This window comes from Ranitomeya variabilis, chromosome 3, assembly GCF_051348905.1.
Source record: "Ranitomeya variabilis isolate aRanVar5 chromosome 3, aRanVar5.hap1, whole genome shotgun sequence".
Classification (NCBI taxonomy): domain Eukaryota; kingdom Metazoa; phylum Chordata; class Amphibia; order Anura; family Dendrobatidae; genus Ranitomeya; species Ranitomeya variabilis.
The window spans coordinates 81,278,196-81,303,363 of record NC_135234.1 but is presented as its reverse complement, the minus strand read 5'-3'; the positions used below and the strand labels follow the sequence as shown (position 1 = coordinate 81,303,363).

The 25,168-nt window shown below is 44.5% G+C and overlaps 1 protein-coding gene across 1 annotated transcript in view; it reads left to right on the top strand.

Moving 5' to 3' along the window:
• The first annotated feature begins 460 nt into the window (after positions 1 to 460).
• Positions 461 to 25,168, top strand: part of CPD (carboxypeptidase D) — a 91,589-nt gene continuing 66,881 nt past the window's right edge. Inside the window, exons 1-2 of the mRNA XM_077294273.1 lie at positions 461 to 1,191; positions 11,806 to 12,053. Of these exons, the coding sequence (XP_077150388.1) occupies positions 551 to 1,191; positions 11,806 to 12,053 (889 nt within the window). The 5' untranslated portion in view covers positions 461 to 550. The remainder of the gene's footprint in view (positions 1,192 to 11,805; positions 12,054 to 25,168) is intronic.

The window sequence follows — 25,168 nt, the reverse complement described above, 5'->3', positions numbered from 1 at the left end:
GTTAAATACTGTACATAGTACAGACATATTTGACTGAATACTAAGGGAAAACCTCACCAACTACTCCACATGTGAGTGTGGCCTCAGGCTCAGCACTCTGTGTAGATGTCGGTGTGATAACAATCCATTATAATCCTATGACATTTCATGAGGCCCCGCGGCTTCAGTGTGCAGAAGTGAACACGGCCGCTGCCCCACTGGTCTCTGCGCACGCGCAGGACACTGCTCCGCTGCAGCTGCACCGACGTTCTGATTCCTTTAGGAGGCAGAGCAGGACAACTTTCTGACAGGCCCCGCCCCCCAGCCACTATTGGGCACTGTCACTCTATGGGCGTGTCTTACCGTCCAGCGTGGGTATGTGTATACGTCAAAAAAGGGGAGGTTCTGCACTAGCTCTCAATCATAGGAGAAGTCGGAAGTGGGGCAAGGTATGCTCAGCCATAATGTCAGAACCGCCGGAAGTGGGGCAAGAAAACCGGAAAAGAGGGTCTCTAAGCTAGTGGGTTGGTTGCTAGGTGCAGGCAGGAAGTCGGGAGGTGGGGGTGACGGAATGATGGCAGCTGTTCTGGCTGGCTGGGGCAGGATGGCGAGTCCCGGGCGATGGCTCCCGCTCTGTCTCCTGACCCTGGGCTTGTCCGCCGTGCTGCCCGCACACATTAAGAAGGCGATGGAGGAAAGCCCGGAGCTGTACAACCACTACTACCACCACCAGGAGCTGAGCGAGCGGCTGCGCGCCCTGGCACAGGAGTACCCGGAGCTGTGCCGCCTCTCCAGCCTCGGCGTGTCCGTGCAGGGCCGGGAGCTGTGGGCGATGCGAGTGACCGCGGACCCCGACACGGCGCCCCCCGACCGGCCGCAGGTCAAGTATGTGGGGAACATGCACGGAGATGAGGCGGTGTCCCGCCAGGTGCTGGTGTACCTGCTGCAGCTCCTCCTGGACGGCTACGGCCGCGACCCGCGGCTCTCACAGCTCGTCAACACCACGGACATCTATATCGTGCCCAGCCTCAACCCGGACGGCTTCGAGCTGGCGCAGGAGGGGGACTGCTCGGGGCAGAAGGGCGGCAGGGACAATGGCCGCCACCTGGACCTCAACCGCAACTTCCCGGACCAGTTCTCCAAGAAGCCGCCGCCGGACCCGCAGCAGGTGCCCGAGGTGGTGGCCATGATGAGGTGGATCCAGGAGAACCGGTGAGTGTGGCGGGCATGGTGCCCACTGTGGGCTGTGTGGGGGGCATGGTGCCCACTGTGGGCTGTGTGGGGGGGGGCATGGTGCCCACTGTGGGCTGTGTGGGGGGGGCATGGTGCCCACTGTGGGCTGTGTGGGGGGGCATGGTGCCCACTGTGGGCTGTGTGGCGGGCATGGTGCCCACTGTGGGCTGCGTGGGGGGGGGCATGGTGCCCACTGTGGGCTGCGTGGGGGGGGGCATGGTGCCCACTGTGGGCTGCGTGGGGGGGGGCATGGTGCCCACTGTGGGCTGCGTGGGGGGGCATGGTGCCCACTGTGGGCTGCGTGGGGGGGGGCATGGTGCCCACTGTGGGCTGCGTGGGGGGGGCCATGGTGCCCACTGTGGGCTGCGTGGGGGGGCCATGGTGCCCACTGTGGGCTGCGTGGGGGGGCCATGGTCCGCTGACCCAATATAGGAGCCCAGGGGATTTTGTGCTTTGCTTGTGTTTTTGCACAATGGAGCCTGTCACTTCTTTCAGGGTTTGTGCCCACGATCCAAAGTTGCTGCAGGTTAGACACTGTGACTTATACAGCGTCCAACCCGCAGCGTCCAGATGTTACAGCACAAGAAATCCCATGCACTCTAATCGTCCAGAGACCCTGCAGCTCACCTGTGGAGACGGACACGTGGTGCGCCTTTCCAGACTGCAGCATGTCTATTTCTCTTGCTGAAGACGTGAACCTCTACAAGAGAAATGTCACCCATAGAATGTATTGGACGCCTTAAATGTGCGCGGTTCAGTGATCACAAAGGATTCACCTGCGTTCAGTAGACGTCAGCGTTTTTCACCCATTGAAATGAACGGGAGGTGAAAAAAACGCACCAAAAATGCAGGTATCAGGTTTTGCTCCGTTTTTTTTTGTGTCAATTCCTGATTCTATATAATAGAACTTTTTCACAACAATAACCTTTATCAGCATGCACAAGAGACAAATCTAGCATGCCAAAACCACCCCAATAAAAACTAAGGAAAACATGTTTTTTTCTGCCGCATCTTTCCTGCCATGAGATCAGGTTTTGCTGCAGAAAAAAAATGCTGAAAAAACTCCTAGTGTGAACTTAGCCTTTGTGTGTTTATTTTTCTTACGTTGTGGTTCATGTTTGAGATCTGTAACACGTCAACGTCTCTTACAGTAATTATATATTTGTGCGGATTTTCCCCATAGGCTTGAATGAGACTAGGAAAATCCGCAGGTGAAACGCATATATGCGTTTTTAGTGTTTCTTTAGTGGAAATGCAATAAAAACGCGTTTATTCCGCACATAGCTTTATCAATAAAGTGTTATCAAAGCCAGATACCAAGAAGTATCCAAAACAAAGCAGATTTATTTATAACATGACATGCCACGCGATGCTGAATCTGGTTTCTTATTCGGCAGTTTCTTTTTTTCTGTGTTTTACTTGTTTGGCAACAGAAATAAAAAAAAAATTAAAATAATAAAATACAATGCAGCGCGAGGAGTCCTGATGTGACTACGCTTAAAGGGAACCTGTCACCACGTTTTTGGAAGATGGGATAAAAATAGCGTTAAATAGGGGCAGAGGTGGGCATTACATTAGTGTGTGTGTTATGCGTTTATTACCCACCTAAGTTGCCGAAATAACTTTGCAAAGTCTCCGTTTTCGCCTGTCAATCAGGCTGGTCAGGTCACATGGGCGTGGTGTCTTCCCCCAGATTTGGCGTAGTTTTCCGTTGGTGGCGTAGTGGTGTGCGCATGCCCAAAGTCCGGAATCCTCTTCCAGGGGATTTAAAATAGCGCGGTGTTCGTTATTGCATTGGTGATCGGTGGGCGCGGCCATCTTCCTTTGGCCGCGCGTGCGCAGAAGCGGCGCTCTGCTGGCCGCGGCTTCAGGAAAATGGCCGCGGGATGCCGCGCGTGCGCAGATGGATATCGCGGCGGCCATTTTCCTGAAGCCGCGGCCAGCAGAGCGCCGCTTCTGCGCACGCGCGGCCAAAGGAAGATGGCCGCGCCCACCGATCACCAATGCAATAACGAACACCGCGCTATTTTAAATCCCCTGGAAGAGGATTCCGGACTTTGGGCATGCGCACACCACTACGCCACCAACGGAAAACTACGCCAAATCTGGGGGAAGACAACGCCCATGCGACCTGACCAGCCTGATTGACAGGCGAAAACGGAGACTTTGCAAAGTTATTTCGGCAACTTAGGTGGGTAATAAACGCATAACACACACACTAATGTAACGCCCACCTCTGCCCCTATTTAACGCTATTTTTATCCCATCTTCCAAAAACGTGGTGACAGGTTCCCTTTAAAATCAACTACAATAGTTATAAAACTGGTGCAAAAATGGACATCAAAGTGGGCACTGAAGGGCATTATTGAAAGGGGTAAATGACTTTGGGCCACTGATCTCACACCACCATTACATACATAGTGATGTCGCGCATCAAATTCAGGTCACTCTAGGCCTGCATAAATGTCTTTTGGCACGAGAAGTGGCATAAATGTGGGCAGACATTCGATTTTGATGATTTGAATAAGTAACTGGTATTTTACAGAGGTTAAGGGTATGTGCAACGCTGCTGTTTATTTTCTGCAGCATGTCAATTCTTTGTGCTGATTCTGCAGTGTTTTACACCTATTCCTTTATAGGAATCCGCAGGTGTAAAAACTCTGGTGAAATCCGCACAAAAAGTGCACAAAATCCGCAGAAAACCTGCAGGTAAAACGCAGGTCATTTTACTTGCGGATTCTGCAGAATCCGCGCAGAAAAATCCGCAATGGAATCCGCAACGTGTGCACGTACCCTAAATGACTGATCTCACACCACCATTACATAGACAGTGATGGCCCACATGACATTCAGGTCACTCCCGCTTGGCCCAAGTGGGTTCTGGACATCAGAACTTAGATCAAAGTGGGCAAATAGTCAGTTCTCCCAGATTTGAAAAAGTAACTGTTTTTTTACAGGAGTTATATGATTTTTGACCACTGATCTCACACCACCATGACATACATAGTGATGTCCTGCATCAACTTCAGGTCACTTGAGCCTGGCCCAAATGTGTTCTGGCATGAGAACTGGCATCAAAGTGGGCAGTTTTCACAGATTTGAATAAGTAACTGATGTTTTCGTTGGTTTAATGACTTTGAGCCACTGATCTCACACCACATACATAGGTTACTTCAGCCTGGCCGACATGTGTTCTGGGCATGAGAACTGCCTACTTTGATGCTGGTTCTGATACCCAGAACTCACTTGGGCCAGGCTGGAGTTACCTGAATTTGATGCGGGCCATCACTGTGTATGTAATGGTGGTGTGATATCAGTGACCTAAAGTAATTTAACCCATGTAAAATACCAGTTACTTATTCAAATAATCAAAATCGACTGCCCAGTTTGATGCCAGTTCTGATGCCGAGAACCCATTGGGCCAGGCTGGAGGGACCCGAGTTTGATGTGAGGTTTTCTATGTGTCTGCAGTATGAGATCAGTGACCCAAGGTCATTTAACCTTATCAAGAATGCCCTTCAGTGCCCACTTTGATGCCCATTTTTGTACCAGTTTTATAACTTTTGTAGCTGCTTTTAAGCGTATTCACACCAGGGCACTTTGCTGCACAGCACTGCCTCTTTGTAATGTGTGTATCTGGGGTATCTGTGCGCGAGAAAAAATGTAATTGGAAGCAAACTAATTGGGTACTCCGACCTCATAAAGTGATGGTGGGTGTAAACTGTGAGGCTGACCTCTGGGGCCTCGGCATTCGTGAAAAAAAAAAAAGTGTTTTGGGGGCTGATTTAGCACTGGGGCCGAGGTTGGCTATCATTACTAATGTCCTTGTGCTCAGCAGGAATCTTAAATTGGAGCGAGTGACTAATCTGAACATGGCAAGATTTTTATTTTTTTTATGCAGTGATATGGAAAATACAAAATCAAATCAAAAATTGGTTAAAAAAAACACATTAAAATCTGATTTAAAGTGATTGCAATTTTACCCATTTAACAAGATAAGACAAAGTGCTTCTGAAAAGAAAAAACACTTGCAATTTATCTCTTCTTAAAAATCATTTATTTTCTCAAAAACAGAGGGATTTGTAATTCTTTAGTTTCCTGCTTGTTGTCTAGGTTACCGGTCACCTCTGCATTGTTATCATAGGTGGGTGAGGGGCTCGCTCTTCGAATCTGCCAATAATGCAGAGCCAGATCTGCCTCTGCTGGTAGCATGGGAAGAAAGCACATAGTTTGGTTCTGCAGCACAACCATGGTGGTCTGGACTTCAGGAGCAGCTGACTGCGGGACGCAGAGGAGCGATGTGCTCCGGAATACAGAACATTTTCTGATGACAAAGATGCACAGTAAGGGAACTATGAATAAAAGAAAGGTACATGGTTGAAAAAGACAAATGTCCATCAAGTTCAATGGAGATTAAACTATTTTCATAAGATTCTGTGCGTTTGCTTTTTCTTGTAGGGAACATGAGTTGTCCATATGTTTTACTGAAACTCGTGGGCGTCAGCGTCTCTTAATAATTATAGTCTCCCGTAATCGCCCTGTAGGTGTTCTGTGAACCAGTTCCTCTAATGCCCGAGCTACTCCAAACTGAAATTCTAGAGAAACCTTCTTCTAGCATGAGGTTTTAAAGGGGTTATTTGGGATTTTGTTCATTTTGCTGCAGCAATGATATGCTGTAATTCTAGGTAACCTCTGCAGCCAATCACTGGCCCAGCGGCCTCATGCTAGGATCACCTCTAAGGCCGGTGACTGACAACCAGTCTTGTATCCCTCCGGGTGTCAGCCCTTCGCCCTGTTTTCTCACACTTGTAAGACACACACCGCTGTCACACATTCCTGGGTATTGATGGCTGATCCTATACTTTACCCACTGTGGTGTAAGGCATAAAAGGATGTGATAATCAGGACTACCTGGGGGCCGGAGTTAGGTTGAAGCATTATTATTATTATTATTATTATGCATTGTTAATGATTTGTGATTTGAGTTTATTAACTTTTTTTGCCACTTGGTTTTTACAGACTTCATGTTTCCTTTTTAATTGTTGGCTGCAGAAAGAGATGAACTAAGAATCCATCAGTGAGCTCGTCCTGATGGGGAGTTTGTAACTTCATCCGTCTCTTTCGAAGCCATCTGTGCTAATTTATGGTTACAGAGAGTTGGTGGATCAATTCTTGGTACACCACTCCCATCGGCCAGATCAAGAGTCTGTGACCATCGGGTGGGACTGTTACCTTCTCCGGTCCCCGGCGCAGCTTTTGATTAGCCAGGCTGCTGTCACGTCACCTGTGCATCAGCTGACAGCGCGTCTGTCCCAGGATGCACGTTCCAAATCCAATGACCCAATCGCACATCAAGTGATACAAACAATAGAAAGGAACAGTATCCAGTCCAGGTGATGGAGAAAAAATGATGATGCTCACCTGGACTGGATGCTGTTCCTTTCTATTGTTTGTGTCACCTGTGCATCATGTCCTGTTTTTCCAAACAAACAGGAAAAGTGGTGCAGTAGCTGTGGTGCCAAAAACACACAAACTATACTAAAAAAAGCAAAATAAAAAGAACACAAGTCCGATAAATTTTCAAAGCTGCTGTTGTTTGCTTGTAGCAAGCATTCTAACAAGATAATAAAAGTACAAAAAAAGAATTTGCTTTAAAAAGTTCCCCGTCCCAGAAACATCCCAAATGGTGTAAGATTGCACCCCCATTTCCTATCCATGATGTCTCCGTGACCGGCCGGTGTATCTACAGCTGATGTAGCTCACTCCACCAATCTAGTTTGGATCATCTCGCAGGACTCCCTGGTGTTATTGGGCCTTAAGTCTATTCTATTCAGCAAGTATTTGCTCTTCATCCATGCAAATATCCTTGAAGTATTTTTGTATACTTTTATTAACTTGTTAGAATGCTTAATACAAGTAAATGGCAGTTTTGAACATTTATCGGACTTGTGTCCTTTATTTTTTTTTATATTATCTTGCTTATGCATTTTTTTTTTTTTTTGAGTATAATGTCGTGCCAGCCCAGATAATCAAACTTATAGCTGGGGATCCCTGAAGATAAGAGCTTTGCAAGCCTCCCATCCAGCAGCCAGAGGCTACTGACACGGCAGATGGACTGGAGTCCCACAAATCGATCTGCCCCAAAACTAGATATAGACCATAGCAGAAGGTAAGCCGAACTGTGTGCTGATGAAAGGAGCTCAGAAAAAGGGATAGAAGAGTGACCGGTCCTGTCAGAATGAGCTCACTGATGGATTGTCAGATAACTCCTTGCTGCTAGCGATGCGCAGGGAAACAGATCTTGTAAAATCAAAGTGAATTTTTGACTGAACCAAATTGTAAAATGTATTCTTAGCCCCAAATACATGAATTTAAGAAACAGTAGCTCCTGACAGTGGTATATCTTTTAGAGGAGTTATCTAATTTTGAAATCCCAATTTTACATTCTGTTTGCAATTTCTTAGTTAAAGACACCTTGTCAAAAATTTTACCCCCAACCCCATGAGATCACATATGACTTCATATAAAAAAAGTGTGATCCAGCTCGCCCACATTGAAGAAAACAGAATATTCTCAGTATTATAGAAAAAAATAATAAAGGTGAGATCTATTCCAGAATGTTTCGAACTGAATCTGTCCTTACTGGTGGCTTTTCCCATATGACTTTTTATCTCTTTTTTAGATGAACCGGTCAGTCCCTTTATGACAAGAAGCGAAGCTCCAGCAGTGAGAAATCGCTTTTTGAAGTTGTTTGATAACGTATTGGGAGATGATGATGCCCTTACAGCTTCTCAGCCTCAGGCCAGGGTCTCGCTACCGTATCACATCCGATGTGAGATGCTAATGACATTCGGCTGCTGCGAGCGTGATCCGAGTGTCAGTGCTCCATGCTCCGATCCTCTCATGCGAGCACAGCTGCGGAGAAGACGGAGAAATTAATTTCTCCATCTCCTCCATTGCCAGCGTCCACGGGCATCGCACCGCACTCCGGTGATATCTGAGTGCAGTGCAATGTTTCACATGCACCCATAATCTTATATGAGTGCGTGTGATCCGATTCATGGATGGATTCCCAGCATGCTGCTATTTCCCGTGCCGAATCAGCATAAGACAATAATCGCACATGTGAGCTGCCCCATCAGTCAGCCTAGTGCAATCCGATTTTTTTATCGACATGCATTTGTCCGATTACATCCCAAGTGGGAGCGAGCCCTTACCCTGTGTTTCTTACTTGGCAGAACACTCCTGAGGCTGGCTAACAGGTTAGTGGCTTTGTGCTGGAGCAAATGACCTGTTAATAATCCAGGGGAGTCTGCTTCTAGGTAGTGACTGCAGGTTTGGGCTGAGAAGCTAGAAGTGCATCGTTACGCCCCAGTGCACTTCCAGTCATAACTGCTGGCGCATCGCTTTGTGGTCATAAAGGAATCGACTGGTTTATTTTTCTAAGGGATACACTATCATATAAATGTTTTTGTGGAGAACATTTCTGATGGGTTCCTTTTAAATGTGTTGTCCAGGATTTAGACATTGGGCTTCTACCTTTATGACAGGTCATCAGTATCAGATCAGTGGGGGTTCTGACAACTGGTTCCCACAATGATCAGATTTTTGCATATTCCCTGGTGACCAGAAGTAAATGGTGTATTGAACAGGGACAGCACATCTCCATACACAGTGTAGTGTCTTTTGTCAGATACTGACGAGGAGCTGAGCTACAGCACCCAAGAAAGGCTACTACACAGTGCACGGAGCGGTGGGGTCCCTGCTCAGCGCACCATTTACTTCTGGCTGCTGGGAGCTGGCCATGGGGCTGCCTGTTATCCCTTCAGTCTGATATTGATGACCTGTCCTGTGGATTGGTTGTCATTGTTTAATGCTGGACAACCTTTTATGGAAAGAAATCTGTGTTCATGATCTTCATTTCTTAACCAGAGCTGTAGCTTCCCCTGATCTCCAGGACTGCTGTCAGTCACTGCCAGGGCACGGTGACAGCCACTGCTCTCTACACAATGAGCGGTGACTGACAACATGCCGGCCGTACCCCTATGACTGAAAGAGCCAGGCTGCCGTGGGGAATCCAGCTCATTTCCTCCTGGCAGCGGGGCTTTCAGTGCAGTGTCAGAACGCTAAGAACCTGCAGATTAACCCTACATCTGCAGGTTAATAGCGTTATTTTTACAGGACAGGTTCCTTTTGAGTATATACAGTATATGTTGTAATGTGTAGGGTTAATCTATTTTAAAGTGTTAATCGTTACACAATTCTGAGACCTCATCAGGTTATTTTCATGTATAAGAAAAATTGCATTTCGTCAGTTACATCTTAGTTTGGTCCAAGTTTATAATTTTTTTTTTTTTTTTTTTTTACTGATATAAAAGAAAAAAGTTTGTCCACCTCCTCCTATCAGTCGGGGAAAAACAGACAGCACCCGGATGGCATCCAAGTTCTCAGATTTTTTTTTTCTTTTTCCCCACCGACCCATAGACTTTCATTACCGAATTTAATTAGACACTTTGTCCCCGCAAAAAGATCCCGGACATGTGAACGGCCCCATAGCACTCATACCCATGAAAGCCTATCCGCGAAAAAATCAGGTAGCACTCATACATGAAAAACTGATGTGTGAATGAGCCCTTACCTGCAATGTCTGCAGTGGAAACGTCATTAACCCCATGATCAGCGGATACATGAGTTTCCCTGCACAGAGGATCTGTGTGTCCTGTAACCTCTCATATCTCACAGTACATGCAGTGCGCTGCTAATTTGCCATAAAACAGCAATATATTTTTCTTCAGTGATCTAACCATATTACTTTTGCCCTTGGCACTTACTATTCTTTTCCATTTATATGAAAAAGCTGTAAAACCAGTTTTCCCGGTGCAAAAAAGTCATTTTCTCTTTTTAAAGGGAATGTATGTGTCATCAAAAAATGACTTTTAAATCAAGTTTGTTTTTTTTGTCCTAAGGAACTTGTTGGTACAGCAGTCTCTGTTTTAGTACAGGCAGAACAGTGGTTATAATTACCATTGGTTATAATTACCATGGAGGTCATGTCTGTGCCATAGCTAGTACTCAGCGGTCAGAGGAGAAAATGAGCTTATATTAACCCATTCTGTTCCAGTCATCTGGGCGGTTGCTGCGCGGAGGGGTCACGGCTGTTCTTCAATCACGCCCAGCTAACCGGTGCGGTCAGAGAGCAGGATAGCTGTTCTCATTTGACAGGGGTGGGCGCAGTGACTAAGCCCACCCTGTGCACGGAGCATGCAAAATAAGAGGACCCCTGCTATTCTTCTATAGTGGGCATCTACTGAGCATGTGCGTCCTTTCATGAAAGAACTACAGGCCGTATCCATGGAGGTAGGTAAAAGCCTCTGCCGTGCAGGGTGTCGGGGCGATAGCTGGAGCAGTGAGGCAGCAGATTGAATGTGACCATTTTTGAGATTTTAGCCACCGAACTATGATTGATATTGTGGAATTACCCTTTAATTTTCGGAGACCGGGATGTGGCTTTATACCCTAACATTCTGTAAGTTCAATTGTGTGGAAAGCCACAGACCTATTGCATAAACTTCACAGGAAATTAATCAGGGTTTGCTGAAAGTTGGCCCCGTTTCACTAGAAGTGTACTTGCCAATGGGCTTACAGGATATATGAGGTGAAGATCTGTGAGTCCTCACAAAGCTGGCTTACCAGTAAAGACCGCTCACATGATTTACCCATCATGGAACTGGCTAGAAGCCCACATACACATTAAAGGGAATCTGTCAGCAGGAATGTATGTAATCTGAGAGCAGCATGATGTAGAGACAGAGACCCTGATTCCAGCTATGTGTCACTTAGTTTACTGGGTGCAGCAGTTATGATAGTCAGTTTTGTCTGCTACAGATCTAGCAGAACTCAGTCATTGAGCTGTGTATAACAGCAATAACAGCAGCTTTCTGTCTACATTGCATAGTGACAGCTCCTAATCCGTGCTGGGTGTGTGATAGGACTAGGAGGCACAAGGCCAATAGTCATTGAGTGATAATCTCCTGCTGCTAAAACACTGATTGTATTGAAACAGCAAAACCCAGTCTAGTAAATGACACATCGCTGGAATCAGGGTCTCCATTTATGTGTCTTAGTGCTTTCTGATTACATAGCAAAAACCTGCTGACAGATTCCCTTTTAAAGTTGGCAGAAATTGCTGTTGTGTATGGTGGTCTCCCGACTCTTGTACATGCCCAAACCTATTGTTATCGGAGGAGATGCATCTCCACCAGAGGTGAGGCACGGGTTTTCTCCTCACTTCCCATTGAAAGTTTGGGCAAATGTTCATGTATATGGGGAAATTGACAGATGTGCAGCTGGTGGTGACTGATGAAGCAACTTTATGGGTACTTTAATGATTGTCAAGATTTTGGGAAATTCCCACATATTGTGTGTTTCCTCCATGTTTGAAGTTATTTATCTATTTCCCCATAAGCTGCATTCTCTAGCCGACCATTATACTTAGTGATGTATGGGTCAGATCAGGAGTATTTCAGTGAACTTTCTTTGGCGTAGATATAATTGCATATTTCTAAAATAATGAAATTTTTATTTTCCCTTCAGGTTTGTACTTTCTGGTAACCTCCATGGCGGCTCTGTTGTGGCCAGTTATCCTTATGACGACTCCAGCAGTCACTTGGAAACCGGATTCTATAGCAAGTCATCAGACGACAAAGTATTCCAGTACCTGGCCAAGGCCTATGCATCCAACCACCCGATAATGAAGACGGGGCATCCGAGGTGCAAGGGGGAAGAAGGGGAATATTTCCCAGATGGGATTACCAATGGAGCCCATTGGTACGATGTCCAAGGTAAATGACCAGATTTTATTGCCTAGCAGAGCTGGTGTTGTGGGCACAGTCACACCCAGATGTGATCGTTCTACATTCTTATGACGTCTTCTACTTGTTGCAGTAGTGGATGTTCTGTAGACATTATTATGTTGCCTCCCTTACTGATTGGAGACACTGCGTAGTTTGCCTGTGTTTGCACTTTGAGACGATAGTGAATATTGTGTGACTCACCATAGTCCAGAAGGATATCCTGCAGAATAGATCACCTTACATTGACGAATGTCCTATAAATATGTGTAATGATTGACAATGACATCACCGCGTCTCCTCACTGACAACCGGTCACAAACTTGTCCTGTACTATCCTGTCCATCAACCGTCCGTTAATGTCCATCACCTGACTCTCAATCTATATACCACAAGACATCAGCCTAAAGGCTTTCTGCAGTATTCCTTCAAGGGTTTTTCTGGGTTCAGAAAAGTTTTTCCTCCACCCCTTGAACAGTTTAATTGGGGAAAAAAAAATCTGCTCACCCTCCCCAGGTCCAGTGCCAAGGCTCCACACACTTCTTAATGAATTTTGCTCCTCTTACTCCTTCACACTCTTCATCATTCTAGGCTGACATACAGAATGCCAGTCTTAATGAATCGGGGCCATCATTTTGAAATGTGTCTGGCTTCCCTGTGCCTGACTTGGTCTGATTGCCGGGACTCTCCCTAAATACAGATAGGACAGTACGAGCGCTGGCAGGTTCTTTTTAATTGGCAGATACTTTCTCTTTCTGCCTTACCAAGCTTTCCTAGAAAGGGAAATGTAGAACTTCTAATAATTACTCTTTAGGGGATAGCCTGAGAGCGTAATTTTGTCTAATTTTATATAGTTTGGATTAAAATGATATTTGAGCATTAAAGGGGTTGTCTTGGCTTGTGGTGAAGGTGTGAAGTTATATTGTGACCTCAGACTTCTGAATCCTTACGGTGTGCACAGTGGACCACGTGATCGGACAGCCCCTTTTATCTTGTGTTTTTATTTTTCCTTACATTGTACATGGCACATTCCCTGTTTAGATGGGGTTGTGACTCTTGGCATTTGTTCCTCAGTGTTTTGTGAACTTGTGATGCTTGTAACATGAAGCAGAAAGTCTTTTCTACATTAGTAGGTAAAAAAACAATGTCCTATTCATAAAGCCTGAATCCCTGCCTCAGAAACCGTACACTTTATTATTTGCAGCTGAAACTGAAATTTGAGCTCTAAATTTAATTAAAAGTGAAGTCGCGTATCAGATGTTTGATGGTGAGAGAACATCATGGATTTGCTGATCTCGTATAAGGGATATGTGGTTTGGAAAAATGTCAGGTGCTCATACCACCTAGACAGCTGTTGGCTGAGCAAGCAACCAGCAGATGGTTATCCCCCATGACTCGCCCTTTTGCTCCTGGACTCCTGGTTTGACCAAGAGGCTCCCCATCTCATTCCTAGGCCCTGGTTACGCCTCACCCTCTGGGCCATGTCACCACGAAGGGGACTCCGCCTCTCCCTCTGGGCCCCCGGCGGAACCCTCATCTCCCTCTGAGAATATGTCGCCAGGTTTTTGCTACCCCATCGGATCAGAGACCCTGCTCCCAGTGATATGTCATTTGCTGGACTACTTGCTGCTGTATTGACAGAATCCCTTTTTTCTTTGCTGCAGATCTTTCAGTTCTCTGAATGCTGAGCTCTGTACAACCCCGCCCACATAACTGATTGGAAAATTTTTGCCTATGCACAGTGTGCACTAAAAGCTGCCAATTATTGGTGCTGGTTGGGGTTAATCAGAGCTCATGATAATCTCCTGAATAAAACTGTAAATACATCAAAACTATAGCAAGCAGCCCAGTAAGTGACACATCACTGGAATCTGTGACCATGGCCCCGATTCACTTTCTGCTCTTTTAAGTCACTTTTCTTTTTGTCTTGTGGTATTCATTGCCGCTTTTTGCATGGTCTTTAACTTTTCCAACCTTAACCATAAAATAACTCCAGACTTTTCAAATAGCCTTAAATGTTGAATTTGGCTAAAAATAAAACAAAATCTTGATTGGTGAGACTTTGCTTTCGGTATGTTATGCTGTGAGATACAGATTTAGTTTTGCATTTCTCAGACTGTCACATATTGGAGCAGATGTGTAATATGGTCACAACATGCCCAACCTTAACGCATGCACTCTATGGCCGGGATCACACATATGCGAGATACGGCCGAGTCTCGAGTCGCAGGTGAAAACCCAGCTCTGGCGCCGGCACTCCGGAGCGGAGCGTGCAGCTCCATGTATTGCTGTGCCGCTGCATTCTCCGCTCCGGAGTGCTGGCGCCAGAGCTTGGTTTTCACCTGCGAGACTCGGCCGTATCTCGCGTATGTGTGATCCCGGCCTATTACTGATATACAAGTGCTTCTCATTAAATTAGAATATCATCAAAAAGTTAATTGTTTTTCAGTACAATAAGTGAAACTCCTATATAGAGTCATTACAGAGTTATCTAATCCAAGTGTTTATTTCTGTTAATGTTGATGATTATGGCTTACAGCCAATGAAACCCCAAAAGTCATTATCTCAGTAAATTAAAATAATTAACAAAACACCTGCAAATGCTACCTAAGAGTTTATAAAGGTTCCGTAGTCTGTTTCAGTAAGCTCCACAATCATGGGGAAGACTGCTGACTTGTCAGATGTCCAGAAGGCAGTCATTCACACACTCCACAAGGAGGGTAAGCCACAAAAGGCCATTGATGAAGCTGGCTGTTCACAGAGTGCTGTATTCAACCAAGCATAATAATGGAAAGTTGAGTGGAAGGAAAAAGTGTGGTAGAAAAAGGTGCACAAGCAACCGGGATAACCGCAGCCGTGAAACGATTTTTAAGAAAAGGCCATTAAAAAATTTAGGGGAGATTCACAAGGAGTGGACTGCTGCTGGAGTCAATGCTTCAAGAGCCACCACACACAGACGTATCCAGGACATGGGCTACAAGTGTCACATTTGTTGTGTCAGGACACTCATGACCAATAGACAACGCCAGAAGTGTCTTACCTGGGCCAAGGAGAAAAAGAACTGGACTGCTGTCAGTGGTACAAGGTGTTGTTTTCAGATGAAAGTACATTTTGCATTTCATTTGGAAATCAAGGTCCCAGAGTCTGGAGGAAGAGTGAAGAGGCCACAATCCAAGCTGCTGGAGGTCTAGTGCGAAGTTTCCACAATCAGTGATGGCTTGGGGAGCCATGTCATCTGCTGGTGTAGGTCCACTGTGATTTATCAAGACCAAAGTCAGCGCAGCCGTCTACCAGAAAATTTTAGAGCACTTCATGCTTCCCTCTGCTGACAAGCTTTTTGGAGATGGAAATGTCATTCTCCAGCAGGACTTGGCACCTGTCCACACTGCCAAAAGTGCCACAGTATCACTGTGCTTGATTGGCAGCAAACTCGCCTGACCTTAGCCCCATAGAGAATCTATGGGTATTGTCAAGAGGAAGATGAGACACCAGACCCAACAATGCTGATGAGCTGAAGGCTGCTATCAAAGCCACCTGGGCTTCCATAACCCCTCAGCAGTGCCACAGGCTGATCGCCTCCATGCCACTACGCATTGTTGCAGTAATTGATGCCCTATGGCGGGCTGCCCAGTGCTAACTATAATGCATCCTGTGTGAACAGAGGCCACAGTGTACAGAACCATTTGGGCCCAACTGCACCCCGAAAAAATACAATACAAGATGCATTATAGTTAGCACTGGGCAGCCCGCCATAGGACATCATTATAAGGCTGAGAATCAGATGCTCTGCATTCCGTGTGTGAACACGCCACATACAGAGTATATTTTATTGCATTGGTGTACCACACGGCCAATCCCTGATTGAAGGCTGGCTGTTTCATTTGGTATTGCACCTGTGCAGTTGCCATTTTACTTGGGTCCGCTGCACCCTGTCAGTGCAATTGTATGAGGCCCATTTAGACAGGTAAGAATCTCTGCCTGTTTTTTGTTTTGTTTTCTTGAATATTGGAGTATTTTTCCTCTTTTTGTGGTTTTCATGAAGTAATTAATGCCAAAGGAGCCCCGACCAAGTATTAAGTGCATTTACTGAACATACATTTCAGTAGGCCAACATTTTGGATTTTAAAATCATTTTTCAAGCTGGGGTTATAAAGTATTCTAATTTACTGAGATAATGACTTTTGGGTTTTCATTGGCTGTAAGCCATAATCATCAACATTAACAGAAATAAACACTTGAAATAGATCACTCTGTAATGACTCTATATAATATGAGTTTTACTCTTTGTATTGAAGAACTGAAATAAAATAACTTTTTGATGATATTCTAATTTAGTGAGAAGCACTTTAGTTTTGCATTTCTCAGGTGCATTGTGCTGTAATTTTGGTGACGGTTCATGAGAGAATTCTTGGACGTGGGTCATCTTGTGAAGAATTGCTCCTGCCCATAGGGAAGTTGTGTACTTTGTCACAATGCCAGCATCCCTCTGGTCTGCAGTTACCTGACCAGTCACATATCGGGTGGTCACAATGTGCACGGCCTTATCACATGTGCTCCATTACTGATATGTCTCAGAATGCTGTAATATATCCTGTCGGGAAGGCTTACAGAGGGGTACCCATCACCAAATGACTGACCTCCGTGTAACGTGCAGTAAATGTTATATCTGTACCTGTATGAGCGTGTTGGAGACTGACTTCCTAGATAGTAAGAAATGCCATTACACAGGTTCAGTGCGTGCGGGTGTACTGACATGTGTACCTTGTATGTTGGCAACTTTCTTTGAGTGTTTATCAAAACCGAAATATTATTATGGAATGGCTCCACCATTCTTTTTCTTTCTTTTTCTTTGGCCTTCACTTTTTGCTTTTTGACAGGTTGAATGTTTTTTTTTTTTTTTTAACAGTATTTCACCTGTAAAAATTGAAGAACCATATTGCAAAAGCAATGCTGCTTTGCTCAAAAACAAGTGGTGTTTTTTTTTAAATAATTTTGCCTCTTTAAAGATTGAGTGCTTGCAGCAAGATCTTCTGCAGCAAAAACCAGAGCGTTGGTTGGAAAAATGCTGTGTAAAATATGCGACTCCCCCCCCCCCCCCATTAATTTGGTTGCTGCAAAAACCGTGAAAGGATTGACATGCTGCAGATTTGAAAAAAACAAACCCCAAATGCTTTGATGTTCAAATCCGCGAGGAAAGAAGAAGTACGGTAGCTTGTCCGTGAGCTTTCAGAAATGTCAGTTACTTTGCTTTTTTTCCATGTCAAAATCACAGCATGTGAAAAAGCCATAAATGTTCACCTGTGACCCTTGATTTTATTTTTGGTTTTTCTGTCCAAGTAAATTAGGTATAGAAATAGATGGCAGTTTCCATCTCCTGCTTTTCTTTGCCTAAAACACTATAGAAGTCAGAATAGTAGAATAAGAAAAAAACGGGCTCAGATTGAGAATCAGTCAGCTTTACAATGGCCACCGCAACAAAAGCCTCACCCTGTCTGATGTGTGGAACGGAGATGAAGCGTCTCTTCATGGTTTAATGAATGTGTCCAACTGAGCGAGAATCCGGACTTCTGTCATGACTAGATATAACCCCAAACCAAGGCAACCGCTGGGGTCTCACAGCCAGGACCTCAGGACTCCCTGTGCGGGGAATATTACCTCCTAATTTTTCAATATTATTTTTTCTTATGTAAAAATATCTAATCATATACACTGCTAGGACGCACTGCCATCTGAGTGATCCCTTTGTGATGAGCAACCTTACTTTTTAGTCACTGCTTGCATTACGCTTGTTTCCTCGTACACCCCAGGTTATGGTGGTTTGCAGAATAAGGAACCAATTCTCAGCCCATCAGAAGCATGAATGGGCATCACATAAGGGGCTTATTTAACCCAGCACTAAGAAACATGAGACCCTTGTGACTTTTCTGTTGAGTGGAGCTGTTTGGGGGTTGCTGCCATAATGACACCACCATCCTATCTGCCTGGCATGTACGTTTATTTTTCACAGAGATAGGTGACTTCAGAATACTGTCCTCCTCCTTTCATGGGGGTATAAAACATGCTTGGTGTGACATCTCTTGTGCATCACACCACAACAATAAATCCGTGCCACACCTACGAATCAAATGAGGAGTCAGGGATCCAGTTAACAGGTGGGTAACATCCCTGCTCTCCTGTCTTTGTGTAGGAGATGCTGCAGCAAAAAGGCACATCATACAACAGTATTGAGCAGTGAAGCTGTGAATCCAGACCTCCATATCATAATAAAGGCAGACAAATACAAAAGCATGATGGATACCTTGTGCAGGTACTAGCACCTGTCAGCTTATCCGCATGTGGCGCTCTGATAAATGCTCTCCATAGTTTGTTTTGCCATTCTAGCTGCTTTCTGTTAGAGTTGTTCTCTATTGATTACCACTCCCCAGTGTCTGAGCTTCCTGTAGACCAATGTGTGTGCTTTCCGATGCTGTGCTATATATGAGGCAGCTTTACTTCTTCATCATTGATGGAGTACAGGGGCAATGAAATGGATAGGATCCCACGATCTGGCCAGCATCAGAGCAGTGCTTACAAGCTCTATTGAACAAAAGCTTGTAAGCGCTGCTTTTCTTGCCTAGGAGACCCCATACACATTAGACTAATGTCACCTGAACCCAGTAATATTGGCCGGATTGTCGGACAGTCTAATGTGTATTGGGGCCTCTGAACTTCAACTGTCGAGGAAGAAAAGGATTTGGCATGTCCGATTTTGGACTCGTTATCCCATTGTTCTCCGTGAAGTCAGCCGCCACTAGAGATGTCTGACATCAGCCCTCTCGTAGATGACACAGCAGTCGAGTGCTTCTGTTTGGGAGTTGGGAAGAGAGCGGTCGCTGAACCATCATTCCACTGACAGCTGTCTATTGTGTTGCGGGGGCCTGAGAATTTGGTCTCCCCACTTTTGGTTTATCTGAGTCTTCTATTGTCTACAAATATGTAGCACGCTAGATGTCATTTTACCTGGTAACTAACAATGTAAGAATGGTTGTTTGTCCACGATAAATTCATGAAGTGCTGAGGATGATTCCCGGGGTGTACATAGTGGGTGGATGTGTGTAAAGGTCACTCTTTTCTGTGCCAGTTGTTTGTATATGGATGTCTTATATTTGTTTTAGCATGAAAACTGTTTGTTTAGCTCATGAAAAGTAACTCTGATCTCTTTCCTGGCATTTCTGCCTTAGATCTGTGTCATGTGGATATTTGTATATACATCAGATTTCCATGTAATAGTATTTCTGCGCATACATTGCAAGGTCGAAGTCCATTCATAGGCATGGATTCCACTGCCTGCAATCTTTCACAACTCTCACCTTGGACAGCTTCTCACTCGATCGCCTAACCTCCAATGAAGAGCTCTGTCTACTACTAGGACTGTTGGCGTATACAGCAGCTGCAGGCTTATGCTGGAGACTGAGCAAATGACGTCGTGTTAAAGGCAATTTGTCTGCAGGTTTTTGCTTTTTCTGACCGCAGCATGATGTAGAGGCAGAGAGCCTGATTCCAGCGACGTATCACTTACTGTGCTGCTTGCTGCAGTTTGGATAGAATCACCTGTTTTCTCTGCTGTAGATATAGCACTGCTCAGAATGCTGCGCTCTGTATAACCACGTCTTCCTGTGTACACTGTGCATTGTCAGCAATGGTGATCAGGGTGGGTTTACACAGATCAGCCTGACTGGTCTGCATGTGAGACCTAGTCCTATGTTGACAATCTCCTGCTTGTATAAAACACTGATTGTATTCAAATATAAAAACACCGCTTAGTAAGTGGCACATCGCTGGAATCAGGGTCTTGGCCTCTACATCATAGTTATTAAGGTTGAAGGAAGACTTTAAGTCCATCTAGTTCAACCCATAGCCTAACCTAACATGCCCTAACATGTTGATCCAGAGGAAGACAAAAAAAAACCATGTGTGGCAAAGAGTAAGCTCCACATTGGGGAAAAAAATTCCTTCCCGACTCCACCTACGGCAATCAGACTAGTTCCCTGGATCAACGCCCTATCAAGGAATCTAATATATATACCCTGTAACATTATACTTTTCAAGAAAGGCATCCAGTCCCCTCTTAAATTTAAGTAATGAATCACTCATTACAACATCATACGGCAGAGAGTTCCATAGTCTCACTGCTCTTACAGTAAAGAACCCGCGTCTGTTATTATGCTTAAACCTTTTTTCCTCCAGACGTAGAGGATGCCCCCTTGTCTCAGGTCTATGATTAAAAAGATCATCAGAAAGGTCTTTGTACTGTCCCCTCATATATTTATACATTAAAATAAGATCACCCCTTAGTCTTCGTTTTTCCAAACTAAACAGCCCCAAGTGTAATAATCTATCTTGGTATTGCAGACCCCCCAGTCCTCTAATAACCTTGGTCGCTCTTCTCTGCACCCGCTCTAGTTCAGCTGCTCTCAGATTAGATGGATAACCTGCTGACAGATTCCGTTTAACGCTTACAACTTGTTGGTATTTGTCTTTTTTCTCTGTACTGTATGACCTCTCAGGTTGTGTTTTTTGATTCTCTTCCTCCTCCATATCGATGATGATGATTCCGATAATAGTTGTAGAATGTCCCAAGTCAAAATGATTTGTTGTCCCACAATGTCTGAGTTCTGACAATTTGCTGAAAACTGATACTTGCAATCTGGACAACCTTGGCTCTTCGCAATCACGGGAAACAATCTGATCCTATTCTGATATGAAACTCTAAATTGCACAGTGTGTTGAACTGAATGGATCTTCCGTGTAATAGATGGACAGTTTTCCAGCTCTTTGCAGCGACTGCTAGGTCAAGTTCTGTGCACATTTGGCAGATATGGTACACTGGATAAATCTGGTGTGTACACCAAAAGTATAGACTGGGTGTATGCAGCTCTACGCCATGCAGCTCTATACATCGTCTGTTGACTCTTATTGTATTAGACATACAGTGTTTTTCGGACTATAAGACACACCGGACCATAAGACGTACCTAGGTTTTAGAGGTGAAAATTAGAAAAAAAAATTGAAGCAAAAAATCTGGTCAATTCTGTACTAATATGCCCTCCCCTGGTGTGTGTGTGTGTGTGTGTGTATACAGTATGTGTGTATATGTATGTATGTTCCCAATACAAGTATGCTTGGCCCATCAGAAAAACATTTAAAAAAGCAAAATCCATTCTTCTTATCTTCCCCATACGCTCCCTCGCAGTGTCGTTTTCTGATGCCAGCAGCTGATTTATGCTTGTAATCAGCTCATGGCAGTGATGTCGTGCGCTGCTTACAAGCAGAAGACAGCTGCTGGAATATTCACTGGTCCTCATGTCGGGACTATGGGCATGTGGAACAGTGAATATTCATGATCTTTACTAGTGGGCACAGAAGACGCAGCATCCGGCTTCCTCCAGCTGCTGGGCGACCACATGTACCCACTACTAAAGGGAATGAATATTCACTGCTCTCCACTCCTATGGGCGTGGAAAGCAGTGAATATTCATTTTCTTTAATAACGGTCACACATGATCGCCCAGTGGACAAGGGAAGCCTGCGGCTGCGACTACTGTGCCTGCTGTTAAAGGTCAATAAATATTCACTGCTCTCCTATGCCCATTGGAGTGGGGAGTGAATATTCATTCCCTTAAGTAACGGGCACATGTGAATGCCTTCTCTATTAAAGAGAAGTGATTATTCACTGCTCTCCACTCCCATGGGCATGCAGAGCAGTGATATTCATTTCTCTTTAGCAGCAGGCACAGGTGTTAGCCGCAGCATCTGGCTCCTGCCTCCTGTTACCCGCTGCTCTGCCACTGCCGCTCCCCCTCCCCCACCTCCCTATCCACAGCAGGTACATCTGGACTATGAGACGCACCCCCGATTTTTCTCCACATTTTTGGAGGAAAAAAGTACGTTTTATAATCTGAAAAATACAATATACATTTTTAACAATTTTTGTATTGAATAGTGTAGCATGCTGCACGCTTCGATAGAGAAATAAGAAAGGAATACTAACACATACCATCCAGATGTATTAGAACGACACTGTTATGTGTAAAACACAGATGTTCATGTACATTTTCAGCGTTAATGTCGAGCATTTGCCAGCATATATAATGTAAGCACAACCCTATAGAGACTGAGCTGTATGGGGGTTGGTTATTTCTGATGTATGAGATATATTAGTGACTGATGGACTTGGAACAAAAATAACCAAGTGGTTCTAACCAGACTGGGAACATACAAACTTAGGCCATATTCACACCACGATTTGGGCAAATACACGTGGTGTATAATGTATTGAAATCATAGATTGCCATTTGCCGGTCTGGAGCAAACGTTCTAGCCTCCATCTGTGTGTAATGTACGAGTGCATCCCTTTTTTTTTTTTTTTCTACATTAAACTTTACATTTTTGTTTGCAACTTGCCTGTCGTGTGCCACTGTATGAATATGCAACAACATGTATTGGGTAATATTCCAATATACAGCTATGGCAACAATTAAGAGACCACTGCAATATTTTCAGTTTGTCTGATTTTCTCTTTATAGGTATATTTTTGAGTAAAATGTAAATTGTTCTTTTATTCTATAAACTACTGTCAACATATCTCCGAAGTTACAACCAATAAATTTTGTATTTTCTGAAAATGAGAAATAGTCAACATAACAAAAAAATGCATTGCTTGCAGACCTCAAATAATGCAAAAAAAACAGCAAGTTCACAATCATTTAGAAACAACATTACTAATGTTTTAACTCAGGAAGAGTTCAGAAATCAATATTTTGTGGAATAACCATGATTATTTATCACAGCTTTCATGCGTCTTGGCTTGCTTTCCACCAGTCTTTCACACTGCTCTTGGCGCAAAAATGTCTTTGTTTGATGGCTTGTGACTACCCATCTTCCTCTTGATTAAATTCCAGAGGTTTTCAATGGGGTTCAGGTCTGGAAATTGGGCTGACCATGACAGGGATTTGATGTGGTGGTCCTTCATCCACACATTTATTGACCTAGCTGTGTGGCATGGCGCATTGTCTTGCTGGAAAAACCAGTCCTCAGAGTTGGGGAACATTGTCTGAGCAGAAGGAATCAACTGTTTTTCCAGGATAACCTGGATGACTAACGATGGCGTTCCTTTCACCAGAAATCTTACTCTAGTCCACAACTGGAGCCATTCCACTTGTCAGGCACATCAGATTCATTAAGGGGTGTGCGCATCTTATTGAATCCAAGTCTCGATGAATTAGGGCTACAACTTGCTGAGTCAGAACATGACGGCTCTGCACAGAACCGAGGCTCTGCTGTGTATGGAGCTATGGTGTTTTGGCCCCGTACTCCCATGTTCTTCCAGCTGCCATGTGACCTGGTAACAGCTGATGGTGTCGGAGAGCCATCCCGACCTGTTATAGCATGGGATCCCAAGTATGGGTCATCAATATCACGTTCCTGGACAACCCTTTTAGTGATTTCAATGTGTTGGATTCAGTGATAAAAATTAGAAATCAATGAATGCTGTAAATTAATATTGTCCGTTAGTTTGCCTATGGTAGAAGAGAGGATTACTCAATGTTTGGGCTCAGTAGAAATTCATGAGAAGACAAAGTCCAAGGTTACAAGGATACCGTAGAAAACTGCCCCAATCACTACGGTAATTAACTTTAAGACTGAGATTTTCGTACCAGTCGCCCAAGATTAATATTATCCGTCTGTGTTTGCACACTGCTGTGCGTTGTGTGACCATCGGTGATATTACTGTAGCTTGGCACAGGTATATTAATCTGGAGCCGATGATGAGGATGTTTTACTTCTACACCTCAATATCTGCAATAATTTAAAATGTTTTCACAAAATGAAAGCTTTTCCATTCATGAAAACTTGACGTCATGAAAATGACATGTCTATAATCTACATAAGAGATTCTCGGAAGAATACGGATATGACGTCTGCTTTACTTGAGAGCTGTTGTCGCTGGCACTTAGTTATAGATTTTGCAGTATGGGGGAAGGGACCGTCTGGTCCTGACCTTTATTCCCAGCGTCCACTGATGGTTGTCTCATTGTTCAGTACTACAGAATATGTGGAAAGCAGGGCTCTGGATTAGGTAAGCCAAACCTAACTCCCCAGCCCTGGTCAGTACTGAGCATGTACATAAAGTGCAGCACAGATTCATCTCAACGAAGAGCTGAGATCCTTAGATGAGGAACAGAACCGACATTTATAGGACATTTCATAACTTCCCAAATTAAGAAAACATTTACAGCGCATCCTGCATGGTACTACTGAACCCAATTTATTAAATACACTACTCACAAAAAGTTAGGGATATTTGTCTTTCGAGCAATATTTCAGGATGAACCTGGAATGCACTCTAACCTTTTCAGGTGATCTTAACGTGACCGTCTGTAAACTTTTAACCCCTTAACGACCGCCGATAGGCCTATTAATAACGGCAGTTAAGGGCTTTTTAACGGCACTGAGAAATAAGTGTATAGCACCCCCCCCCCCCCCCCCCAGAGTCTGAGGAATTTCTCCCCCAGAGAACATGATTTGGGTCAGTTTTCATCGACCCCAGTGTTGTGATCACCGTTATTAATGGAATAACGGCGATCACAAAAAAAACGTCAGATTTCCCATTTAATTTCTCTCTCCTCTAATGTGGCCGCACATCAGAGAAGAGAGATCTGGGATCCCCCCCCCCCGGTACCTCTGGTGTCCCTGCATAGATATGTGCTAAACCCTAACACAGTGATCAAAATAAAATAAAAATAGTAAATCAACCCCCCCCTTTATCCACCCCCTTAGTTAGGTAAAAAATAATGAAATAAAGAAAATGTACGGTATTTATTTCCATTTTTCCATTAGGGTAGGGGTGGGTTGGGGTTAGGGTTGGAGATGGAATTTGGGGGTTCCACTGTTTAGGTACACCAGAGGGTCTCCAAATGCGACATGGTGCCGCCAATTTTGCATTCAAAAAGTCAAACGGTGCTCCCTCCCTTCTGAGCTCTGCCATGTGCCCAAACAGTGGCTTTTTCCCAAATATGGGGTATCGACGTACTCAAGAAAATTAGCAAAACGAATTTTGTGCTCCA